The sequence below is a fragment of the Globicephala melas genome, chromosome 19 (assembly GCF_963455315.2).
Source record: "Globicephala melas chromosome 19, mGloMel1.2, whole genome shotgun sequence".
Lineage (NCBI taxonomy): Eukaryota > Metazoa > Chordata > Mammalia > Artiodactyla > Delphinidae > Globicephala > Globicephala melas.
In genome coordinates this window covers 61893542-61915689 of record NC_083332.1, presented here as the reverse complement: position 1 = coordinate 61915689, position 22148 = coordinate 61893542, and the positions used below count along the sequence as shown (strand labels likewise).

The following is a 22148-nucleotide window of genomic DNA, read 5'->3' as shown; positions in this document are numbered from 1 at the left end:
TGGGGAGGAACCCCGAGGCTACGAGTCTCAAGGGCTCTAGAGAAAGTCCAGGGTGAGTCATGACTCCAGGAAGGAGAGGCAGAGAGAAAACCAGTCAGCACTGAAACACCAGATTTCATGGAAGTCCCCATTTCTGGCTTTTGAAGAGTGGGAGGGTCTGGGCCTGTGTTGGAGCTGGGATGGTTGGCCAGCCGGAGCCGGGCGCCACGTGCAGGCTCCGGGTCCCCACCGCACCCATCAGCTTCCTCAGGCCCTCACCCGGTCCTGGGTCCCGTCACCCTCGGTGGGCTCTGCCTTACACACCGAGCGGCTCTTTTTTTCTCCTTTCCCAGCCCAATTCAAGGGTGGAGAAGGCCAAACTGGGGTGGCCGGGTGAAGTGCCCAGCGCAGCCTGGGCTCAGACCCTGGCCTGGCCGCCCAAGGGCAGTTATCGCTTCTCAGCTATGGCAGAGGGATCAGGGCAGAGCTGGCGGTGGTGGCAGGCGCGGGTGGAAGCGGCCCCCAGCCCCCGTCGGACCTCAAGGGCTTCCCGCCCGACATCCAGCCCGGCCGCGGCCCTGGCCCTGCGGGCGGGGCCTCCGAGCCACCCCACGGTCCCCAGGGGGCGCTGCGGGTCCGCGTCCGTGGGAGCAAAGCCTCAGCTGCTCCTGCAGTGCGGGGCGCAGAAGCGGGTGGCGTGCTGCCGCGGAAGCCCGGCGATAGGGACCCTTTCTTGAGCCCTCCGGACCGGAACCGCCGGGGGAGAAGCGGCCCCCGCCCGCCCCCACGCGACTCCGAGCGGCAGCGCCAAGGCTGTTGAGGGTGGAGGTCTTCTCGGGGAGTACGCCGCACGGGGGTCTCCGGTCCCCGCTGGCCGGCCCCGGCCGGGAGGGCTGGTGGGGGTCGCGGGCGGCACGGAGCGGCGGAGGGGTTGCCGGGGCGTGCCGGGCCGTCGGGGAGGCGCGGGGGCGGGCACGCCGGGAGGGCGGGGGGCCGAGCTTATAAAGGCCCGCGGGCGGGCTGAGGGAGGAGGGAGCTGCCGAGCCGCGTCCTGCCGTGCTCGGCTTCCGCGAGCTGCTGAGAGCCGTGCGCTGCGCTCCGCCGCGGGGCAGGGCTGACACCGGAGCGAGCGCGGGCCCCAGCCGTCGGCACCGGCGGGCCGCGGTGGGCCCCGGCCCTAGGAGGAGGACCAGGAGGGCGCGGAGGCGCTCGTGTCCCCACAGACCAGCCGGGGTCCTGGCCGCTGCGCGCGGCACGTGCAGCGACCCGCCCTGTGCGCCATGCGCCGGCCGCGGCTCCCCAGCGCCGCCCTTTAGTGCCGCGCCGGCCGAGCGACCCCGGGCCGGCTCCACGGGCCCCTCGGGCATGGAGCCGCACGTGCTCGGCGCCGTCCTCTACTGGCTGCTGCTGCCCTTCGTGCTCCTGGCCGGTGAGTTGGGGAGTGCGCTGCGGGCTCTGGTCTGGGACGGGGTCTGCGTCCCCGCTCCCGGTTTCCGGCCCGGCCGCCCAGCGAGGCTGGCGGGGCGAGGACCGTGCGCGGGCGGGCGGGCGCGGAGATTCCCCGGGACGCGCGCGGCCCTGGGCGCCCACATTCCAGAAGCATGAGAGCGCCGGGGGGGCCGGGGCCCCGTCCCAGCGCCAGGCTGGGAGGGCGGCGGCGGGGTGGCGGGCAGATGGCACCCGGGCGCCCACAGGGGCGGGCAACGAGCGACCCCCGGAGAGGGCGGCTCGTGCCCACGCCCTGGGCGCTGAGAGAAGGGGCACGAGGGTAGGGGAATGTTGGCCCCTATGGGAGGGGCTGGGGCGTCGGTGAGGGGGGCACGAATCTCTTTTTCTCTTTCGTGTTTAAAAAAAAAAGCTCAAATTTGCATCACGACTTCCTGACCAATCTGGGAGAAGGCGGGCTTCCTGCCTGGAGCTGTTTCATCTGGAGCCTCCGGAGGCTCTAGCGTCGCTGTGCCCTGGGCTCGGCCCCCCTCACTCTTCCCCTTCCCGTCCCCACCCCACAGCCGGACTAGGGCAGGCCCATGCTCTGGAAAACATAGTTGGGGTTCCTCCCTGCCGCCCTGGTGTCCTGGCTTAACTCCGCTGGGCTCTAGTGCTGCGAGAGGGGCGGGGCAGGCTGTGCCCTGGGCTGGGGGAGGGAATGCCCCGCAGAAGCCTCTGGTCTTGGTATCAGAGCTGAGGGCCCGCAACCTTGCTGCTTGCCGTGTCGTCGGCGCCCCTTCCCGGAAGCTCGTAGTTGTGGCTTTCGTTGCTCCATGGCCCTCCCCCTCTGCACCCCTCCTGGCCTCCCTGTGCCCGGGGCAGAGTGCCCGAGACTCATTTCACCCTTCACACGCCAGCCCTTGGCCCTCAGCTCCCTCCGCTGGGGCTGTCTCTACTGGGTGTGAGCTGGAAAGCGGTCTGATTAAATTAATTCGCGGAAACATGGAACGGTTTGCAGTGTGAGTCTGCCTGTTGGGTGAAAATTTGTCCGACCGTGGTGGGTGTTGTTGGTGTTTTTATGCTGAAAGCCTTTCCAGAGCCTCTGAAATCGCTCCAGGTGGAATTTGCCAACTTCTGTTATAGGGAGGAGCGGGCTCCAGTGGGCTAGGAATGTGGGACCCCGAGCAGCCTGCCCTCGGCTCCCAGACAGACTGTGTTTTGATTTGTAGCAGAGGAAGGTGGTGAGACTTGGGAAAATTTTCAGGACAGGAATCAATGAAAACCATTGAGGTCAGGGAGGAGGGTCTGAGTCAGCCTTGCACGGACCGGACAGCCCGGGATGTGCTCGGGGGAGTGTGGGGCCCGTCGGCCTTTCTCCTCGTGCCTCTGGAGGGTAGACGTTAACAGGCTAGCAGAACAGACCCAGCTGGACGTGTGGCTCAGAAGCTGGTAAGCTTCTCAGAGGGGCAGGTGGGCCTCGGACGGCCCCGCAGCACACCTGCAGCCTCCTTAGGCTGTGAAGCCAGGAGGGGAATTGGGTAGGCCTGCGCGGTGGGCGCTCGCTCCTGAAGGGCGCGCCTCCCCACGTGGTGCAGTCTCCTCGTTCAGGGTCAGCAGACTTTTTCTGTGATGGGCTGGATAGTAAATATTTTCACATCATGAGCTCTTCTGGTGTTTTTTCCAACCATTAAAAAATGTAAACACCACTCCTAGCTTGTGAGCTGTAGCAGAACAAGTGGCGGAGCCAGGCTCAGCCCCAGGGCCAGAGTTTGTTGACCCCGAGAATTAATCTGTGTTCTTCGGGCTGTTGCTTGTAACCCAAATGGGTGATATGGGCGGGGGGAGGGTAGGTCTCTCGGTCTGTGGACGCAGACGTGGCACTAGCTCAGGGTTCCCACCTGGGCTACATTGGAGTCACCTGAGAGCTTTTCACATCCTGATGAATAATTCTTTGTGCACGTGGGCCGGCTTTCCTGTAAATCTAAAACTGTCCCCCAAATGAAGTCTGTTCATTAAAACCCTGGTACCCTGGCCATGCCCCGCATGGATCCTGTGTCTGGGTGCGGGGCTCGGCCTTCCACATTTTTTCTTGAGCTTTGTGGGAGGGTGACGTAGAGCCGGCCAGGAGCCCTGCGCAGTGACACCTGAGAGGCTGGAGGCCGGCTCTCGGGTCGGGGCGTGGGCGGCCCCTGAGGGAGCTCGCTGTGTGCTGCCGCCTTCTGAGCGCCCCGCGGTCTGTGGCGAGCTTTGGTAGCGTTGGTCAGTTCTGCGGTGTTTCCCAGTGAGTGGTCGGTGCTGGACGAGGTCGTCGGAGGGGATTGGTCAGACCTGTGCCTGTGCTGGCTCAGGCAGCGGCCGCAGTGAGGGTTTGGGTCATCCTGGGGTGCCCCTTGCCTCCCCAAATCCCACCTCCACCTCGTCACAGCAGAGACTCCCCAGCCCCCCACCCTGCCTCCCTGGGAAGGGTGACGGCCTTCGACGTCTCACCTGTGGTCCTGCAGCCCTGGGGGTCAGGACCCAGAGCTGGAAGGTTCTAGAGAGACAGAACACTTTGTGATTCCCATGGAACGGGCCCCGCCCCGCGACTCTTGACCTAATGGGCCTCCCAAAAGCAGCACCGTAGCCCAAAGGCAGGTGGGTAGAAGGCAGTAACTGTATCACTGATAGGGAAACACGGGCAGGGCGGCAACATGGCTTCCGCCTGCGGGATGGACGGGGCTCCCGGCCTCGTGGACACGCCTACTGCACGCCAGCGTCGTCACCTGCACCAGCCTGATTGTCACTGCCGTGTCACCGTTTAGAATGGGACACTTCCTCCTTTTCATCGTGTTTTCACCATCACCGTCTTAACACCCCTGTGAGGCGGGCAGGAAGGCAGTGCGAAGACGGAGGCCTGAGACAGCGGGGCCCTGTTAGAAACCCAGGCCTGAGACTTCCCTCCCAGCCCCCTGGTGGTGACACCCCGCGAGGCTCTCAGGCTGGCAGTGAGCCTGGGGCCGTCCCTTTCCGAGGCCCCCAGAGCTGAGGGTAGGTCTCGCGTTCATCTGCCGCCTTGTAGGGGAGACTCGGCCTCCTGCAGCCCCTCCGAGGACTGAATAAGTCGCAGGACTCAGATGCCTGGTTGACGGGACCCGAGGGCTCAGTGTGCGTGATCAGGGAAGGGGCTGGGGTCGGCCCAGGAGCCGAGGACGGGTCATCTGTGGTCATCTTGCAGGTGGCCATCCCACCAGCAGTCAGGCCAGCGGGAAGGGTCCTGCGGGGCAGTGTTGATGGGGGGGGGCGGGGGTGACAAGCATCTCAGATCCTGTCCCTGGGACTGCTTTCTGGGCGGTGTCTCTCCCTCCAACACTTTCGGTTCTCAAAGGTGGAGAGGGAAAGGGGCCCGTCTGCTCTGAGCCCAACTGCAGGGGACTGCCTTCTGTGGCAGGGCCCCTACAGGGCTCGAGGGTATCCCCTGCTCCCCCTCCGCCCCACCAGCACAGTCTTTAGGGCCCAGTGTGAGCTGCCTCCTACAGGAAGCCACTTTTTTTTTTTTTTTGCGGTACGCAGCCCTCTCACTGCTGTGGGCTCTCCCGTTGCGGCGGAGCACAGGCTCCGGACGCGCAGGCTCAGGGGCCATGGTTCACGGGCCCAGCCGCTCCGCGGCATGTGGGATCTTCCCGCACCGGGGCACGAACCCGTGTCCCCTGCATCGGCAGGTGGGCTCTCAACCACTGTGCCACCAGGGAAGCCCAGGAAGCCACCCTTGACCACCCTGGTCCTCAGGAATCCCCTTTTCCTTAGAATTCAGTGAAGTCTTGTCTTCTTTGTTTTCGAAATAGAGAGACTTGTTTTGTTTTTAGATTCTTTCGTTTGTAGACTCTTTGCTTTGGTTACCAAAGCAATTTCCTTCTCCCCCGTGATGCCGACTCCAGGAGTTACAGAAGTGGGTCAGAAGTCCGCTGTGTCTGCTGCGCAGCGGCTGGAGCCTGAGGCTGTCTTCGGGGGGGGGGTCGATGCTCTGCACGTGAGCTCTGCCCCACTCCTGACCTTTGAACCCCTCTGAGTTAAGCCTGTTTTCTGGATGAGGAACCTGGGGCTTGGGGAACTAGAACGCAGGCGAGAAAGGATGAGTCTGGGGGTGAAATCTTCTCCTTCTCAGGGCAGGTGAGCCCCACGCCTGCTGGCGGGGTGGGAGAACCTGGGGTGGGAGGTCTTAGGGAGGAGAGGGCGAGGCTGGCCCTGCTGGAGGGGCTTGTGGGTGGCGCCAGCGTCTGTCCCGCTCTGAACCTGCCAGGCCCTCACCCCTCTGTCTGGGCCTCAGTTTCCTCGCCTGTAAACGAGACGATAAAAGCTTGAAGGCCGACCCCAGGTTTCTGATCGCTTGGTCCCTGGGTGGGGCAGGGCGGGACAGTCCTGGGGGGCCGAGTGGAAGAGCCGCCCACCACCAGGTCCTGAATGTGCAGAGATGCCCGCCGGCCACAGGCCGTTTCCAGGCGGGGAGGCGTGGCGTCCAGAGCCACCGTGCGTGACACCCGCCTGCTCAGATTCCTGTGCTCACGTGGGACGTTTCCCCAAGTTCATTCAAGCGTTCTCTCACCCAGGTCTCGTGGGACGGTGCTCCGGGCAGGCGCCTAGGTGCTGGTTCAGGGCCAGTGGCGGTGGGCGTGGGAGGGGCTGGGCCCATTCTCCTCTCTAATGGAGGCCGAGGTTTCCCTGGCTGTATGGCGAGGTGTGGGTCCCCCGCAGCTCCCGGCACCTTGGTTCTGTAAGTGCCTTTGCCGTGTCTATTCACGCTGTGCTGAGCCCAGATGGGAAAGAAACGCAGTGCAGCCTGTGACGTCATACAGAACAAGGTCCAGGCTGGGCAGGGCTGGGGAGAGGTGGGCACCCAGCGGGACTCGTCTGCTGGAGGGAGAGAAGTTGTCAGCCAGGCCGGGGAGGGGGGCAGGGTGGCAGATCGAAGGCTCCGGACCAGTGCAGCCCCCCAGGGTCGGACCGCCTGTGGAAGGAGGCGAACAGGTGGCCTGGTAGCTGGGGGGCTCCCATCCCCTAGTGGTGGCCAGTCGGAGGGTTGGGTTGGAGAGGGCAGGGCAGTGCCGAGTGGACAGTCGGGCCGGAGGGACCTGAGGCTTGACACCCCTCCCCCCGTCCCCATTGTGATTCTTTGATTTAGTGTTAATTACACAAGTAACGTATGAATACTTGTCCTGAAACAGTGACGTTTTGGGTCAGATGAGATTAAGTTCCTTCTTCAACCCTTTCTTCCTGTCCTGAGAAGGAAGGCCCTGGTCAGTGGCTGGGGCCCAAGGTTGCCGTGTCCCCACCCGTGGGGTTAGGTGGCTGCGGGTCTTTGGGGCCCCGGCAGCGCCCCGCCCACCCCGACACGTGTGAGAGTGTTTCTTGGGGTGGCCCGGGGTCAGCAGCCTCTGCCCTGGAGAGGAGCCCGCGAGGCTGGGGCCTGGTGCCGCGGGCAGCCCTGCAGAAGCCGCCGACTGCGATGGGCATCGCCCGGCCCGGCCCAGCCGCCCGGTGCCGCCAGGGCACCCTCAGGCCGACGTGCGTGGCCCGCGCTTCCCTGCGCCGTCTCGGGCCTTTGCCGAGTGGGGCGGGTCAATTTTTCTGGTGTGTTTTAATAACATAATTATAGGGAGTATTTTTAGTTGCCTGTAACGGCCGACTGTTTACCAGGCTCCGACCTGCGCGCTGTTTTTCTCCGTGAGTATATATAGCCGGGCCTCTTCTCCTTCCCCGGGGCTCAGGCTAAAGAGGGAGCGTGGCCACCTCAGCTGCCTCCTGTGGTTTCCTTTGCCAGCGAACGGGCGGCTGAACCCGGCCCAGCGGCTTCCGCAGAGCGGGAGGGGTCTGGGGGCTGCTGTCCTTGAGAGCAGGTGGGGGGCCGGGGTGGGCGGGGCCTCTGTCCTGGGCTCTTAACCGCTGACTGCGTGGTGGGACGTGTCCCATGCAGGGAGCTGAGGCGGGAGGGACGCGCCTCTCAGGCCGCGTCCGGGCCCAGCTCCGACCCCGGCAGTGCCCAGGTGTGCTGCCCAGGCCCGTCCCCCAAGCACTCCTCGCCTCCCCTGCCCTTCAGTGGCCTCCCGTGGATCCTCTGGGGAAAACAAGAGAACACAACTGCTGTGCGCACAGGTTCCTTGGGCCTGCAGAAGCAGCCAGTGGCCCGTGATTGTGGCCCGGACTGTGGCTGGGTCTGCATGGGCACAGCAGGAGCGGACACAGCCTGGCTCCCGGGCAGGGGCCTCACGGGCCTCAGGCCTGGGCCTTGGTCTCTCTCACCTCCTGGAACTGCCAGGGCCTGTGACCTGTGGCTGCCCCCAGTGACACCCCAGGATCCTGTCTGCCTCCCTCCCTCCCTCCCTCCCCCCTCCCTCTCTCTCTCTCTCTCTCTCATTCACTTGATCTCTGATTACGGTTAAAACACCATTAGAAAAAACACGTCATCATAACAGCATTAACAAGAGCTTTTCAAAGGGAAACTCAGCCGTCCATGCCGCTACCCCCAGCTCAGCTGTTTGGTCCTCCCCTCCCGTGGGTGGCCAGGGATCGTAGTGACCTCGGGGCACGCCCAGGAGCTCTGAGGGGCCACGGGTACCTGTCTCCCCTGCTGGGGGGGTGTCCCTCGGCTGCTTCACGGAGGGGCAGGTCACCCTCACCGCCGAGGCGCCGGTCCCCGTGTGCCCGTTTGGGTGGCCGGTGCCGAGTGTCCTGGCCGCCTGGCCGCCACGTGGGCACACAGCGCTGCGTCGTCTACCTCAGTGTCCCCCCGTCCCCCAGCCCCCTGCAGCCTCCATCCATGTCCACGAGCATCACCCCCTGGCCTGGACAGACGGGGGCCTCGGCACGCCCAGCCCCAGGCTTCCGGCTATGCGTCCAGATGCATCCCACAGGCAAGCGGCCTTCCCGGGACATCCGAGAGCTGCCCACTGTGCCCACGGGACCCCCCTCAGGACGAGCCTCCACTCGCTTTCCGGCCTGCTGCCAGCAGCACATTCGCTCCTGAGCGGGGGGCGCTAGTGGCTTTTCCATGTCACGGATGAGCACCCCCGGGGGCAGAGTTCTCGCCCGTGACACTGCTGCCTCCCGGGACCCCCGCCCCCACTCATGTCAGTGTCTGGGGTGACCCCCCCCCGCAGTTCCTGTGGCTGCGCCTCTTCCTCCACCAGCCTCCCGCTTCCATTTGGTCTCCCAGCTCCCCGAGCTTGTCCTTGCCCCAGAACCTGCCGGCTGTCCCCCTGCCACCGCCTCCTGTGGCTGCCCTCCTCCCTCGCAGACGCTCCGTCGCTCTGCCGCCTTCTACGCGTCACTCGCCCGGCAAACGTGTCTGGAGAACCTGCCTGTGCCAGGTCCTGCTGTAGGCTCTGGGGTCCCGACAGAGCCCCCAGGGGAGGACGGCACGGTCCACGCGTAGAGCTTTCCGCTGAGACGTCAGGCACTCAGAGTAAAGGGTTGGACCTTACGTGTTCTGTCTGCTGGGTTGACAGTCAGGCACATCTGTCCCCCTCCCCAAGCGAGATGGAGATGTTTCTGCCGCCCGTTCACCCCCTCGACCCTGACTTCCTTCCCCAGGTCAGTTTTGCCTGCACTGGGGGGGGGGGTCCGTGCTCGAGGGACCACCAGGGTGTGTACTTCTGTGTCTGCTGCCTTCCGTGCCTTCCCGTCTCTGGGACATGACGCTGTGTGTGTGCTGGTGGTTCCTTCTTTCTGGTGCTAAGGTCCCCTGGATGCACGGCCACATTTGCTTATCTGATCATCTGTTGCGCCTGGTGGGTAGGCACGAGGCTGCTAGCCGCGTGGCGTCTCCGCGGACACACACTTGAATCTCATTCACTTCTGGCCGTGGGGTTGCTGGGTCACGGGCATCGCATGTTCCCTGCAAGGAAGCTTCGATCTGTCCTCCTGGTTGTCGTTTAGGGGATGCTCCGGGGCGCTCCACCCTCGCCGCGCGCGGTGTTGGCCTCTGATTTTTGCTGGTTCGGGGCGTGCGGTGGCATCTCCCGCGACCCCAGTCTTTGTTACCCTGATGCCAATGATGTTAAGCGCCTTGGACATCTTCTCTGGCACACGTCTTTAGGACTCTTTCACCCGTTAAAAAAAACTGGACTGTTTGTCTTTTTATTTCTGCCTCTGGGGGTTCGCTGTGGACTCGAGATCGTAAGCTCTTTATCAAACCTGTTTGTACCGCACGTGGTTTTCGTTTTCCCTGCCTGTGGCTTACAATCCTAATTGTCTAATTTATGCTGTCCAGTTAAGAGCAGGTGTTTCTTTTTTTTTTTTTTTTTTTGCGGTACGCGGGCCTCTCACTGCTGTGGCCTCTCCCGTTGCGGAGCACAGGCTCCGGACGCGCAGGCTCAGCGGCCATGGCTCTCGGGCCCAGCCGCTCCGCAGCATGTGGGATCTTCCCGGACCGGGGCACGAACCCGCGTCCCCTGCATCGGCAGGCGGACTCCCAGCCACTGCGCCACCAGGGAAGCCCGAGCAGGTGTTTTTGATTCTAAGTCCTGTGAGCTCGGATGCTTCTGGCTGGGACGTCCTCTCCCGTGCCCCCGAGCTGGTGGCTGTGACCAGGTGCCTGGCTCATGGGGTCTCTGAGTGTTTCCTGCTGGGTGGGCCGCTCCGCTCGCTGGGCTGGGCCTTCCCACTTCCTCCCTGCCCTGCCCGTCCCATCCCATCCTGTCCCATCCCAGCCCTCCCCTTCCCTCCTCTGCTGCCTGCCCAGCCCTCTGCCCGCTCTCAGCTCTCCTCTGGGGCCTCTGTCCCACTGTCTGCAGGCTCTTGTCCTGGTGTCGCTCCTGCGGTGGGACCGTCACTCTGCCCTTCCACGTGGCCCCCCCTGAGCCACCTGTTGAATGAAGCGGGTTCCTTTCGGCCTCTGCAGAGACGGTCCCAGTCTGCAGACCCCCGTTGCTGTGGTTCCCAGGGACGCAGTGACCATCTCTGTGCTCACCTGCTTTCCCTTCTGACTGTGCCCCTCAGGATAAGCTCCCCGGAGTCAGACCCCGAGTCCCAGGACAGGACAGACTCGCTGTCGGACGCACACCTGGTGCTTTACCAAGTGCAGCCTCCCCCGAGTGGGCACAGCCAGGCCCTGGCGTGTAGCGTCCTGTGTGACGCTCCCGGGAGGCCTGTGCGGTCTCCCCGGCAGACGAGCCGCCTGCGGTCCTCGGGGCCTGTCCGCGTCCAGTCCGGCTCCCTCCTCTCTCCTGCGGCGGCTCAGCTTAGCACACGCTCCGTGCTCACACACTCAGCTCGACAGACACGCTTGGCCCGTGTCTCCGCTCCGTGTGGGAGGCACCCGCCTGGGTCCTCTCCACCCTTGCTGGCGGGGTGGTGCCTCTTTTGTCCCTCGGCCCTCGTTTCCTCGTCACTGTCGCTGCAGCTTGGCCACTGCCCGGTCCTGTGGGTGGGAAGTGGACAGAGGCAGAGGCTGTGACAAGCGGGCACTGCCCGAGGCCCCGCGGGTGCCGAGCCCTGCCTGTGACACCCCCTTCCCGCTGCAGGCACGTCCCACACCTTATCAGCAGGGGCACACCGTCCCAGCCGGGGAGCGATGGCCAGGCTGGGCCCTAATCTCTGGAGGTCAGGAGTGGGATGACGCAGGGACAGTGGCCTGAGGCTCCACGAGGGCCCAGGAATGGCACCGAGGGGCCCGTCGGGAGGGCAGCCTTGCCCTGTGACCCCAGGAGGATGGGATTAGCGTTGAAGCAGCGCTGGCACGTTGTCTGGCCTGGCAGCAGCTCCCCTCGGGGTCCTGGACGCTGGGGATGGCGGTGGGCTCTGGGTCCTAGGTCCCTGTGTCCCCCTCAGGAAGCTGGGTCCGCTGGGTGCCGGATGGCCAGGACCTCCTCTTCCCCTGGAGGCGGCCCCGTTGGGCCTTCCGCCGCTGCCCCATCTGACTCTAGCCCTCTTAGGATCTGGGGCCTCCGGGGGAGCCTTCCTTCCCGTCCTGTTCCCGGGTTGCTGGTGGCACGGCCACACAGGCAGGGAGGGAGCCTGTGCTCCGCTCACCAGGCGGCTCCCCTACCACCTCACCCTCCACCCGTCCACCTGTCCACCTTTCTTCTTGGAGCGAGGCCCCTCGTTCCCCTCCCCGTCGCCTCCCTTGCCCCACAAACCCTGGGAGGGCTGTGCTGTGCCCCTGTCCGCCCCCCTCCTTGGGAGAGCGAGGGATGAAGGGCTGGAGGCCGAGAGTGGCTTGCAGGGGTGGGCAGGAGGGCACTCTCCTCTGAGGGCCCACGCGGAGTTGAGCCCAGCTGGGAGGAGACCCCTGGCCCTCAAGGGCCAGAGCGGGCACGAGGCAGATGGAGGGGTAACCCTCCAGAGGAGGCTGCAGGAAGCTTCTGGGCTCACCGGCTCCATCGCATTCCAGAGCCTGAGACACTTCCAGGCATCCCAGGGCGGGGCCCGCTTGTGTCTTCCGGAGGCATTGGAGGCCTGCAGGGGGCTGGGGGGCGCTGAGGACTTGGAGAGGAAGGGGCCACGAGGGCAGGGGTGGGAGCTGCCAAGGGTCACCCCGCTGAGCCGGAGGAGGCGGCTGGGCACTGGGCCCCCGGAGGGGAGAGGAGCTGGAGGCCCTCCTCCCGGCTCTCCTCGGCCTGTCTGCGGGTGGGCGGGGCCTCGTGGTGTGAGCGCGGCTGTCTGCGGGTGGGCGGGGCCTCGTGGTGTGAGCGCGGCTGCTCGGGCTCGGCTCCGCCGGTCATTTGTAACTTGAGGCCGGTTTCCTCGCTGCGCTGTGTCCTCTCTGGTGGCTCCCGCTGTGACTGGGCCACAGGAGCCCAGGTGGCTTTCCTAGTCTCCGGGCCATAGGGCACATCACGGCTTCCTCCCTTGCCACAGGGCAGGGGGTCCAGGGTTCCCGTCCCTTCTTCCCTGTTCTGAACACGGACCTAGGACAGCAGCTCCTGGAGACAGGAGATGCTGGACGCCAGGTGGTGGGGCGGTCACGCCAGCGGCCGTGCTCGGAATCCAGCCTCCTGCCAGGATGGTTCCGGGGCTTCGAGGTGTTTATAAATAGGAATTTGGACATCGTCACCCCCTGCGTCACGTCCCTGCATCCTCGTCCTGCTTGGTCCTGTTCTGTGCACGGGCAGAGAGTGGGGGGCCCACTGGGGCTGCCCTGGGACTTCAGGTGGTTTCTGCCCCGTCCTGAGCACTGTCCCTGGGCTGCTCCAAGGTGCTGCTGTGTCGGGATCCAGGCTCCAGGGTGTATGGCCTCTGTGTGCCCAGCACCTGCCAGGCTGTGAAAGCCTTCAGGACCTGTGGTTTGGGGCCACACGCTGGGCCGGCAGGTGTCCTTGGAACAGAGCAGTGGGATGGGAAATCTCCCAGGCCAAGTCTCTGTCACGTTTCCTCTCCCGGCATCGAGCTGGGCCTCCTGGCTCTGCTGCTGGGCCTCCTGGGGAAAGTGACTCAGCCTCTCTCAGCCTTGGACTCTTCACCTTTAGAAGGGGGACACACGCTGTGCAGGGAGGCCGTCCGGAGCAGAGCTGGGGGTGCAGAGCCTGCTACTACGCCAGGTGCCCAGCACCCGCCCTTCCGTCCCCGGGGCCTCTCTGCACCCCAGTTGTCTTCATCTCTAGTTGTGAGATTAGCACCTGTCCTGCTTGGCCTCGTGGCCCTTGGGGTGACCCTCCAGGTGACATGGGTGGAAATACTTTGTAAAGTGGCCCTGAGTGCGAGGCGGCCGTGCTGCTGCTCCCACACCCCTGGGCGCATCTCGAGAAGCCTGGCCACCCAGCACGTTAATCAAGGCACCCTAAAGCCCTGGGACACGGTGGTGGCCTCACCGGGGGCGGGAATCTGGGGCAGAGATGTTCAGTGGCTTGGTAATGTCGAGAGCTGAGGGGGGCGCGGCAGGGTGAGGACACCTTGCTCAGGTGAGCGCAGTGATGGACCCTGCCAGGTCTGGCTGAGTCATGGCGGCCGGGCGCTCCCGCAGGACAGCAGCACCGCCTGGCCCACCCTGAGCTGTTGGTAGGAAGGGAGTGGTGGGGCAGATGCGCGGCCTGGGGCCCTGGGGCGCTGGCCGTTTCCTGGTGCTGCCCCGAGGAGTCCCGTGTGACTCGGCCTGGCCTCTGAGGCGGTGGCACAGAGAATCGCAGCCCAGAGAAGCCGAGCCAGTTCCAGGCCCCACGCTGGGAAGCACAGGAGCCAGCTGGGCCGTGACCCGTCCAGGGAGGGTGGGCGTGTGGGTGGCATCAGGGCACGGAGGGATGGGATGCTCTGGGCGTCAGGTTCCTGCTGGGGCTCCCACTGTGAGGGTGGAATCGTGTGTGTGGCGGTCAGGAGGGCCCCCAGCCAGGGGACGTGTCTGCAGGGGGGCATCCCTGGCCTCGGGAGCCCCTCCGGGTAGAGGGACACTCTGGCGGGGCACGGGGAGCCGGTGTCTGTGGGCCTGCTGGGCGCCGGGGGACCCTCACTGGTCTCCCAGCATCGGCTGCGGCAGCTGGACGAGGCGCGAGAACCCCGCGGCCTGTCCGTGTGTAGCGGGGACGCCTGGGGGCCTCCTCCCCGGAGGTGACCAGAGCCTGCACGTTCCCAGAGGCTCAGCCTTGACCCTTGGGAGCAGCGGTGGGAGGTGTGCTGAGGCCTGCTTCTGGTCCCAGGGCCCCTGGGCTGTGGGCAGGTGGCCTCAGGTGGGCGGCCACGGGCTCTCCCTGTCGCTGGAGAACGCTCAGCTGTGGAGTACCCTCGAGCCAGCCGCTGAGTGTAAGGGCCTGGTGTCCCTGCTGCACGCGGCGGGGGCAGAGGCCCCCGGAGGGCGTGGCCACAGGCTGCCGGGCCCAGGAACGCGTCCTCTCGGTTCGGGGCGTCCCTGGCACCTTGTGGCACCTTGTGACGAGGTGACAGCTGCCCCTGTGCTGATGGCCGAGGCCTTCTGGGAGCTGGGCCGACTGAGGCTGGGGGCGGTGGACGGGAGCCGGCCGGGAGGGAGGGCACCGGCTCCGCCTCGAGCCTCGTGGGGGCCTGTTTGTCGTGTCGCTCGGGACCCCCGCGATGTGTGCCGCTTGCTTTGCTGTCAGGAATCGGATTGGTTTTCCAGAAACGCCGGATGTGGTGGGTGAGAGGCAGTGTTCGCCGCCCCTCTTTTTCCAGGAACTGAACGTGTGGCTTCGGCCGGGCCTGCCCCATCCCCACCTGCCCGCGCTCTCTGCTCTTAAGTGGCTGCCCCTCCTCTCGTCTGGGGAGCCGACCCCACCACCAGGGGCCAGTGGGGACGCTCGGCCACGTGGTCCGGGAGCCGGACGGGTGGAGGCCATACCTCGAGGGTGGCTCTGGGCCTGCGATGCTGGACTGAGCCTGGGTGATGGCGTGGCCTCGGCCCCTCCCCCGGCAGCACGGACCCTCAGGGGCTCGAGCCTCCATCTGGAGGGTCCATCGCCCTCAGGAGGTGGTAGAGAGCTAGGCCGGGGCTGAGGGGCAGGCCTGCTGTGCGCGGGGAGGGGTGTGAGCCTCGCGGCTAGTTTAGGGAAGAGCCTGGTGGTGCCGGAGCCGTGGGCACGGCCGGGGGTCCCGTTAGGGAGCGTGGGTTTGTTCCGCGGGTGACAGCTGAGCTCCATCCCTAGAGGACCATTGGAGGAAGCCGTTGCTTCCTGGCTGCAGGGGAGAGGCTGCCCCGTGGTTAAAGGCCCGGCTCCGTCTCTCGCTGGCTGAGTGGCCTTGGCTGGTGGCCTGCGGGGACCTCCCTCCCCCAGCACAGTCCCTGCTCTGTGGGCCGACAGCTCCGAACGACCAGCCTGGGCAGGGCGGTTGTGTCTGTTCTGGCGCCCTGGCTGAGAGCTGATGGCGTTGCACTGGCGGGATCTGAGAGCGGCGAGCGGAGGCGGGCAGGGTGCCGGCAACGCCGATTCCCCCTGCCCCAGCCCCTTCTCGGCAGGCTTGGGGACCGTGCCTCGGGCAGTTCCAAAGCGGATTTAAGAGGGGAGAGAGCCCCAGACTTGCTCAGTCCTGTCAGGTGGGCTGCCGGGGGACTCTGGGTTCTGGTCTCTGGGGAGTCAGGAGGGACCGAGACGGGCTCACGGGAGCCCGGGCGAGGGTGGCATCTCTGTGGCGGACATGGGGCGAAGCCCAGGGCGCCTGAGGCTGCTTTTGTAACCTTTGTGGCCCAACAGACCACAGCTGCGGGCCTGGATGCCCCCTCGGAAATGGCCCCAGGTGGGATTCCAGAGCCCAGAAGTGGCTCTTTCCTGGAAGGATATCCTGAAATTCATGAGCATTTTTTCTCAAGGAGGGGATGGTGAACAAAGGACAGTGCAGCTGAGTGGGTGAAGTTAAATCTGGTAAGACGTGCACTGGCAGGAGAAACGTGTTAGAGCTGAACCACGGTAACAGGAGGAGTAGAACTGCTTGCTAATGATTTCTGTGCTTCTCTGCATCTAAAAAATTCTGAAAAGGAAAGTGAATGTTCTGTGAGCGGGTCAGCAACCTTTCCTGCCAAGGGGAAACGGCGGCCCACTCCTGGCTTGATGCAGCCGGAGTTCAAGCCTGGGGTGCACCCTGCCACCGCCCCCCCACCCCCCCGCCGTCTTGCCCCTGGGAGTGGGTGCTCAGAGTGGCATGAGCTGCGTCCCTGCTCCGGGGGGGCTGGTGTCTGTTGGCGGGGGCAGGGGGCGCAGGCTGAGCCGCCCTGCCCAGGCTGGTTGTTATAGGAGCAGACAGTGTTGATTTTTCCCTAGGTCACCATGCACTTGCTGAGTTTCCAGAGCCCGTGTGGGGCCCCCGACACCCTTTCTGCCCCAGCCCTGCAGCCACCTGGGCCCAGACCTCAGAGGCGGGTGGGCCAGCCTGCGGTTCACAGTGCGGGAGCCTGAAAGCAGGTGGACCAGCCAGGGTTCTCCAGAGAAACAGCCAATAAGAGATGGACAGATGGATGGAATAAGAGATGGACAGATGGATGGGGTGTCTTCCATGGCCGCCTATGCACGGACGAGAGGGAGGGAGGGAGAGACAGAGGGAACAAGGAGATTCGTTTTAAGGAACTGGCTCGGGCAATTGTGAGACCAGTCTGAAATCTGCAAGGGGCCCAGCAGGCTGGCAGCTCGGGCAAGCCTTGATGTTGCAATCTGGAGTCCACATTGCCAGGGAGCTGGAGCATTCCTTCTTCCCTGGGGGCCTCAGACTTTGCTGTAAGGCTTTCCTCCGACTGGCTGCACCTCTGGGAGGGTGTCCACCGTCCTCCAGTGCCTGCTGGACGTGGAAGTCCCATGTAAGGCTGACTGAACAGACCGACGCGGGATGAAGCACCCGCTGGCCCGAAGGCCCCTCAGAGCAGCTCCTGGCCCACCTGCCCCTTGGGGAGAGCAGTGCTGTGTGTGCTGGCCGCACCTCCAAGCTCTCGGGCAGACCCCTGAGCTCAGTGCTCTCACCTGAGGGAAGAGAGCAGGCAGGTTCTCCCAGGGCAGGGCTGCCCCCGCTGCTCCCTGCCGTCGGCACCCGCTCCGGCCCACGTTCGTGGGGTGCCTTCTGGGGTCACTGCTGCGCTGGGGCGGGCGTCTGCTGGGGAGCAAGATGGTCGTGGGGCAGGGGCCCATGAATGTCCCCTTTCTCCCAGGGGGCCCTGACACTGTCTCCTGACACGCACGGGTGACCAGAGCCTCCTTCCTAAACGCCCAGGCAGGGACGCCCTCCCCGCCCCAGCTCCCGTGTTCCTGGGGAGGGCAGGGATCTGAAGGGGCCTGCGGACCCGCCCCCGCCTGCCAGCCAGTGGTGGCCCGGTGGCATTCCTCCCCTCCCTAGGTGCTGGGAAGGGCCCTGGAGAGCGGGGCGGGCTGTGACCAGGCTCTGGGGCTCTTTGCGCCATCCAGACCAGACAGGCGGAGGGACTCGGGGTGCTGCGGGCCAGCTGAGTCACAGGGTGGGGCTCTGAGGCAGCACCCCACCCTCCAGTCCCGGGCCAGAGCTGGTGGCAGACTGGAGCGCCGGTCTGCCCGCGGCGGGCACCCACGTTTGGAAGGGTGGCCCTGGCCTCGGTGGCTGCTGGAAGGTGACGCAGCCCGGGCTCTTCAGAAGCCCCGTGGCCTCGGGCCCGGCTACTGTGGGCCGGCCTTAAAGCGGACGCTGCCTCCAGGTGGAGGGGGGTGGGTGCAGGACGCGGGGGAATGCAGGTCCTTGTCCCCCCCAGGGGAGGTCCGGGTGGCACTGTCGGGCTGGACGCCCAGCGTCGGGCCCGGCTGCGGCAGGGGTCCCACGCATCATCACCTTGCTGCTCCTTCTAAGCTGGGAGGACCGCGCAGCTGCGTCCTTCCAGGCCCAGGTAGCCTTCCGTCGGCAGGGCACGTTCGCCGAGGCCGCATCACAGCACGCGGGTCTGGGCAAGCCTGGGACCTGCGTCGTCGCTAGATCCCCAGGGGACGCCGATGGGGTGGCCTGGGAACCCCGCTAGGAGGACCGCGGGTCTGTAGGAGGGGTTACGCCGCGTCTTGTCGCACGGAGAGCTTTTGGGAAGACGTGTGGGCTGCTGGCTGGAGGGCCCTGGGAGGGTGCAGCCCGCGCGTACCTCCGAGCTGTGGAAGCAGCACCGGCCCCGCGCCTCCCGCGGCTTCGCGGCACCTTCCGAGTCCCCTCGCGATGCCCGAGGCTGCGGAGGCCCTGGACGGGGTCTGTGTGAGGGGTGCTGGTGGCCGAGGCTCCCCGAGGCCCAGGTGGGCAGTGTGGGTGGCGAGGCCCGAGTCCTGGGTCGGGAGGGCCCCCCTCCCCCTCATTTCCGGCGCTGCAGGCGGGGCGTCTCGAGGGGCCCCACTGTGTCGACTAGCGTGGAGTTCGGGGTGGGCGTGGCCCCGGGTCACGAGCGTCCTTGTTTACGCAGCGCTGAACGCCCGGGCCGCTGTCCCGTCACCACGTGTGTTTCTGTCTGCGTCCCCCAGACGGGCAGCCTTGTTGCGGGGCACGCGGACACTCTGGTTGTCGGGGGCCACTCGTCTGTCCCCGGGGAGCTGGGGGACGGGGGTCCGGGAAAGAGCAGGGGGAACGCGGCTGCGTGGGACTGGTGCGCCGAGGAGCCAGTGAGCGCTCGGTCGCCGCGAGGGCAGCGGGGCTCTGGAGGGCTTGATGTCCGCACGGGCACCCCGGCTGGACCCTTTGTGCCTCAGTTTCCCCGTCTGACAGGTGGCCAGCAGGAGCCCCTCGCTGGCACAGAGCCCAGGGTCGGGCGTGACGGCGCTCACGGGGGTCCAGTGGGGTCTGCTCCTCACGTTCTGGGGGTGCGGCTCAGCTGGGAGCCCCTTTCCTGGAGGCTGGAGGGGGTCCTGCCTGTCCCTGAGATGTCTTGGAGGCAGGGGTCCGGGAGGGCGGGGGCCCTGCACAGGGCTGACCCACGTGGAGAGGCCAAGGGTGCCAGTTTCCCCCCGTGTGGCAGAAGGGCTCCCCGTGCTGGGCGCTGGCCTTGGGGACATGGGCCGCTGTCACCTGCTCACTGTGGCCCCCTGTCTCAGCCAGGCCCTGAGCTCTAGGTGGCCTGGGGAAAGGGCGTGTTGTCAAACCTCATCGGCCGGAGAAGGGGAGGGGCGTGTCTGCACGCTGTCCCCTTACCTGTCAGCCTGCAGAGACTCTGAGTGAGGCCTCCTGGGGCTTCCCTGGTGGCGCAGTGGTTAAGAATCCGCCTGCCAACGCAGGGGACACGGGTTCCAACCCTGGTCTGGGAAGATCCCACGTGCCGCGGAGCAACTAAGCCCGTGCGCCACAACTACTGAGCCTGCGAGCCACAACTACTGAAGCCCGCGTGCCTAGAGCTTGTGCTCTGCAACAGGAGAAGCCACGGCAATGAGAAGCCCGCACACCGCAACAAAGACCCAGTGCAGCCAAAAATAAATAAATAAATTTAGGAAGAAGAGGGAGGCCTCCTCGTGTTCTGGGAGGCGGGGAGTGGGCGGCGGTCCCTGACCCTCTGGAATGCGGGCTCCACCCCTGGCCTGGAATCCAGCCTCTCCATTGTGGAGGCCTGATCCTCCAGGGGAGCGAGCAGAGGCCAAATACCGCAAATACCGGCAGCTCCAAACACAGGGCCCGGAGCGCTGTTTCCCGGGGAAGCCCTGTGGGCCCTGGCCTGGGGGAGCTGGCTGAGGGTCCTCAGGGGAGGCCGAGCCCTGGGGGATGGGGTCTGAACAGCCTCGAGGGGAGAGGCACCGAAGGGCCTCCCCTGCGTCTCCCCAGCGGAGCAGGGGCTGCCGTGGGGCCTGTGGACGGCCCTTGAGGCCCACGCCTGACCCCCAGAGCGGCTTTCTCCGCAGCCCCCCACCCCGGCCTGGCCGCCCGGCCCGCCGGGCCTGGGCAGTGCTGGTTGAAAGCTCAGGCTCAAGTCTTCACGTCCCACCTGCTTCACCTGCCGGTCACCGCGGGGGCCATCCCCCACCCCCACCCCAGTCTGAACGGCCGCGGCGGTACCAGCCTGGCCCGTGTGGCACGTCTTGGGCAACGCTGGTGCTGTTGGGAGCCCCCCCCGAGATGTGGTTCAGCCCCTTCCCCTGTGTTTGGTCCACGGCGGCCACCAGGTCCCCTTGGCCCTGGGCAGTCGCCATGCTTCCCAGAGCCCGTGCTGCAGGGAGGGGACCAGCCGCCTGCGCCTGCTCTGCGCAGTCAGGGAGTCGTGCAGCCACGTTGCCCGGACACCGTACTCGCTAAACCTGAACGCGGCGGCAGGTAAACCCTCCGCCTGCACCTGGGCGCCCCAGGCTGCTGGTGGGGCTCCACGTAGGTGACACAGCGTCCCATGGCCGCCCCTGATCCCTCGCTCTGTCCTGTCCAGCCCCGTCCCCACGAGCCTGCATCCGTGTCTGTGGCCTCCGATCTCCTGTGGGAGGAAGGGGATTCCCGTGAACGTCGCTGAGGTCCTTTGTAGGCCTGTCCTTCCCGTGGCACCCGGAGCCGGCTGCCCCTCCTGCCCTGCGGCGTGGTCCCACCCGAGACCGCCCGTGCAGGGAGCCCCGAATGGCTGCGTGCAGCCCTCAGCTGGCCGGGCGGGACGGGGTCTCGGGCAGGCACGTGCTGCACGGACCGTGAGGGGCAGGTGGCGGTCAACGGAGGGAGCGCAGCCGAAGGGCCTGCCGTCTCGGCCGCAGGCGGGTCTGGGTGGCGGGGCCCCTTAGCGCCCCTCCCCCAGCCTTCCGTGGGCTCCCCGAGGGGCCCTGAGCTGCCAGCCCGCGCTGCCCGTGCTGGCCCCGGCCACAGCACTTGTCCCGAGGGTAGGGGTGCGTGAGGTGGGCCGTCGGCTGACCTCCCCAGCCTTCCCCTTCCAGAAAGCTGGGTCTGATCTAGCCCTTGGTCTCCTCTGGGTCTGGGCCTGGAGGGCGGGGGTGTGGCAGGTGTGGCCACCGCGTGCTCTGGGTGCTGCCGTGGGAGCTGCGAGGCCCGGCTGCCTGTGCGGACGGCAGGGGACGGCTGGTGCCGCTGGGCGCTCCCGCTGCCACGTCTGTCCTCTTCCTCCATCGCCCGCCCGCCCGCCCCTGGCAGAAGCAAGCAGGGAAGTGTTTATGGGTTTCTCCTCGAAGCCAAATAAGGCAGAGTGAACAAGGTGGCTGGAGATGCGGCGGGCTGGGGTCGCGTGGGGGCAGCCAGGCTCACACGGGACCCCCGCCCTGGCAGCTGCCCTGGCCTGGCAGCCTTCCCCTGGGGTCTCTGAGCCTCCGGGTTGCGCCTGGCCCTGCCCAGAGGAGCTTCACCCAGCTGGTGGAGAGGCAGGCCCGAGGATGCCCGTTGGCGGGTCAGGGGAGCCCGGGCCTAGCCCTGCCGCTGCCCCGGGGCCTGGGGGCTCAGATGCCTCATGTCCTCCCAGCCTCCTGCCCGGTCTGTGGAAGGGCAGCCTGGTCCTGGTGGCCCGACCGCCCTGTGGTGTGTTCCCCCTGGTCTTCCCCTCTTGGTCAGTTCACCGTACACGACCCCAGTTACACGTGAGAACCTTCCCCCCCCCCCCCCAGTGAAGAAGGAAGCCTCCCAGGTAGGACCGAGCCCCTCCCACACAGGTAAACACTGGCTCTGCTTAGAGTGGCTCTTCCGCGCGTTTTTGACATTCACACGTGTGTGTCTGTTCTCATTTAAGTTTGTTTTTTTAAATTTATTTATTTTACTTATTTATTTTTTGGCTGCATCGGGTCTTCATTGCTGCACACAGGCTTTCTCTAGTTGCGGCGAGCGGGGGCTACTCTTCGTTGTGGTGTGCGGGCTTCTCATTGCGGTGGCTTCTCTTGTTGCGGAGCACGGGCTCTAGACGCGTGGGCTTCAGTAGTTGCAGCACGCAGGCTTTACTAGTTGTGGCGCGCAGGCTCAGTAGTTGTGGCGCACGGGCTTTGTTGCTCTGCAGCATGTGGGGTCTTCCCAGACCAGGGCTAGAACCCGTGTCCCCTGCATTGGCAGGCGGAATCTTAACCACCGCGCCACCAGGGAAGTCCCTCATTTAAGTTTTACACAAGAGGCGTGGCAGTGGGCGTGGCCGGCCATGACTTGTGTCCTCCAACAGGGCCTTGGAGGTTGGTGAGTTCTCTCTGCTACCTGCCGGGCGCCGTTTCCATGGCAGCATTTCCCTGAGCGGGAGTGGTTATGACCCCTCCCACCCAACAGCTGGGGAAACTGAGGCCCAGAGGGGCCCACGTCTCCTGCAGGGCTGGGCCTCCAGCCGTTTCACAGGTGGGGAGACTGAGGCTGGGATGAGTTCCGTGGCCCCTGGCCCGGGCTCTTTGCCACTGAGCCGCCTCCTTCCAGAAGCTCTTCCCAAGCACTCAGCCCACGGCCCTCCTCCCCGTGACCCCGAGCCAGGGCCC

General features: G+C 65.8%; 1 protein-coding gene across 4 annotated transcripts in view; it reads left to right on the top strand.

Annotated features, from left to right (window-relative positions):
• Positions 1-1273: 1273 nt before the first annotated feature.
• The window catches only part of PIEZO1 (piezo type mechanosensitive ion channel component 1 (Er blood group)), a 53969-nt gene continuing 33094 nt past the window's right edge, over positions 1274-22148 (top strand). For all 4 annotated transcript variants that reach the window (XM_060288491.1, XM_030849473.2, XM_030849470.2 and 1 more), the window contains exon 1: positions 1274-1408. In XM_060288491.1, the coding sequence (XP_060144474.1) occupies positions 1345-1408 (64 nt within the window). In that variant the 5' untranslated portion in view covers positions 1274-1344. The remainder of the gene's footprint in view (positions 1409-22148) is intronic.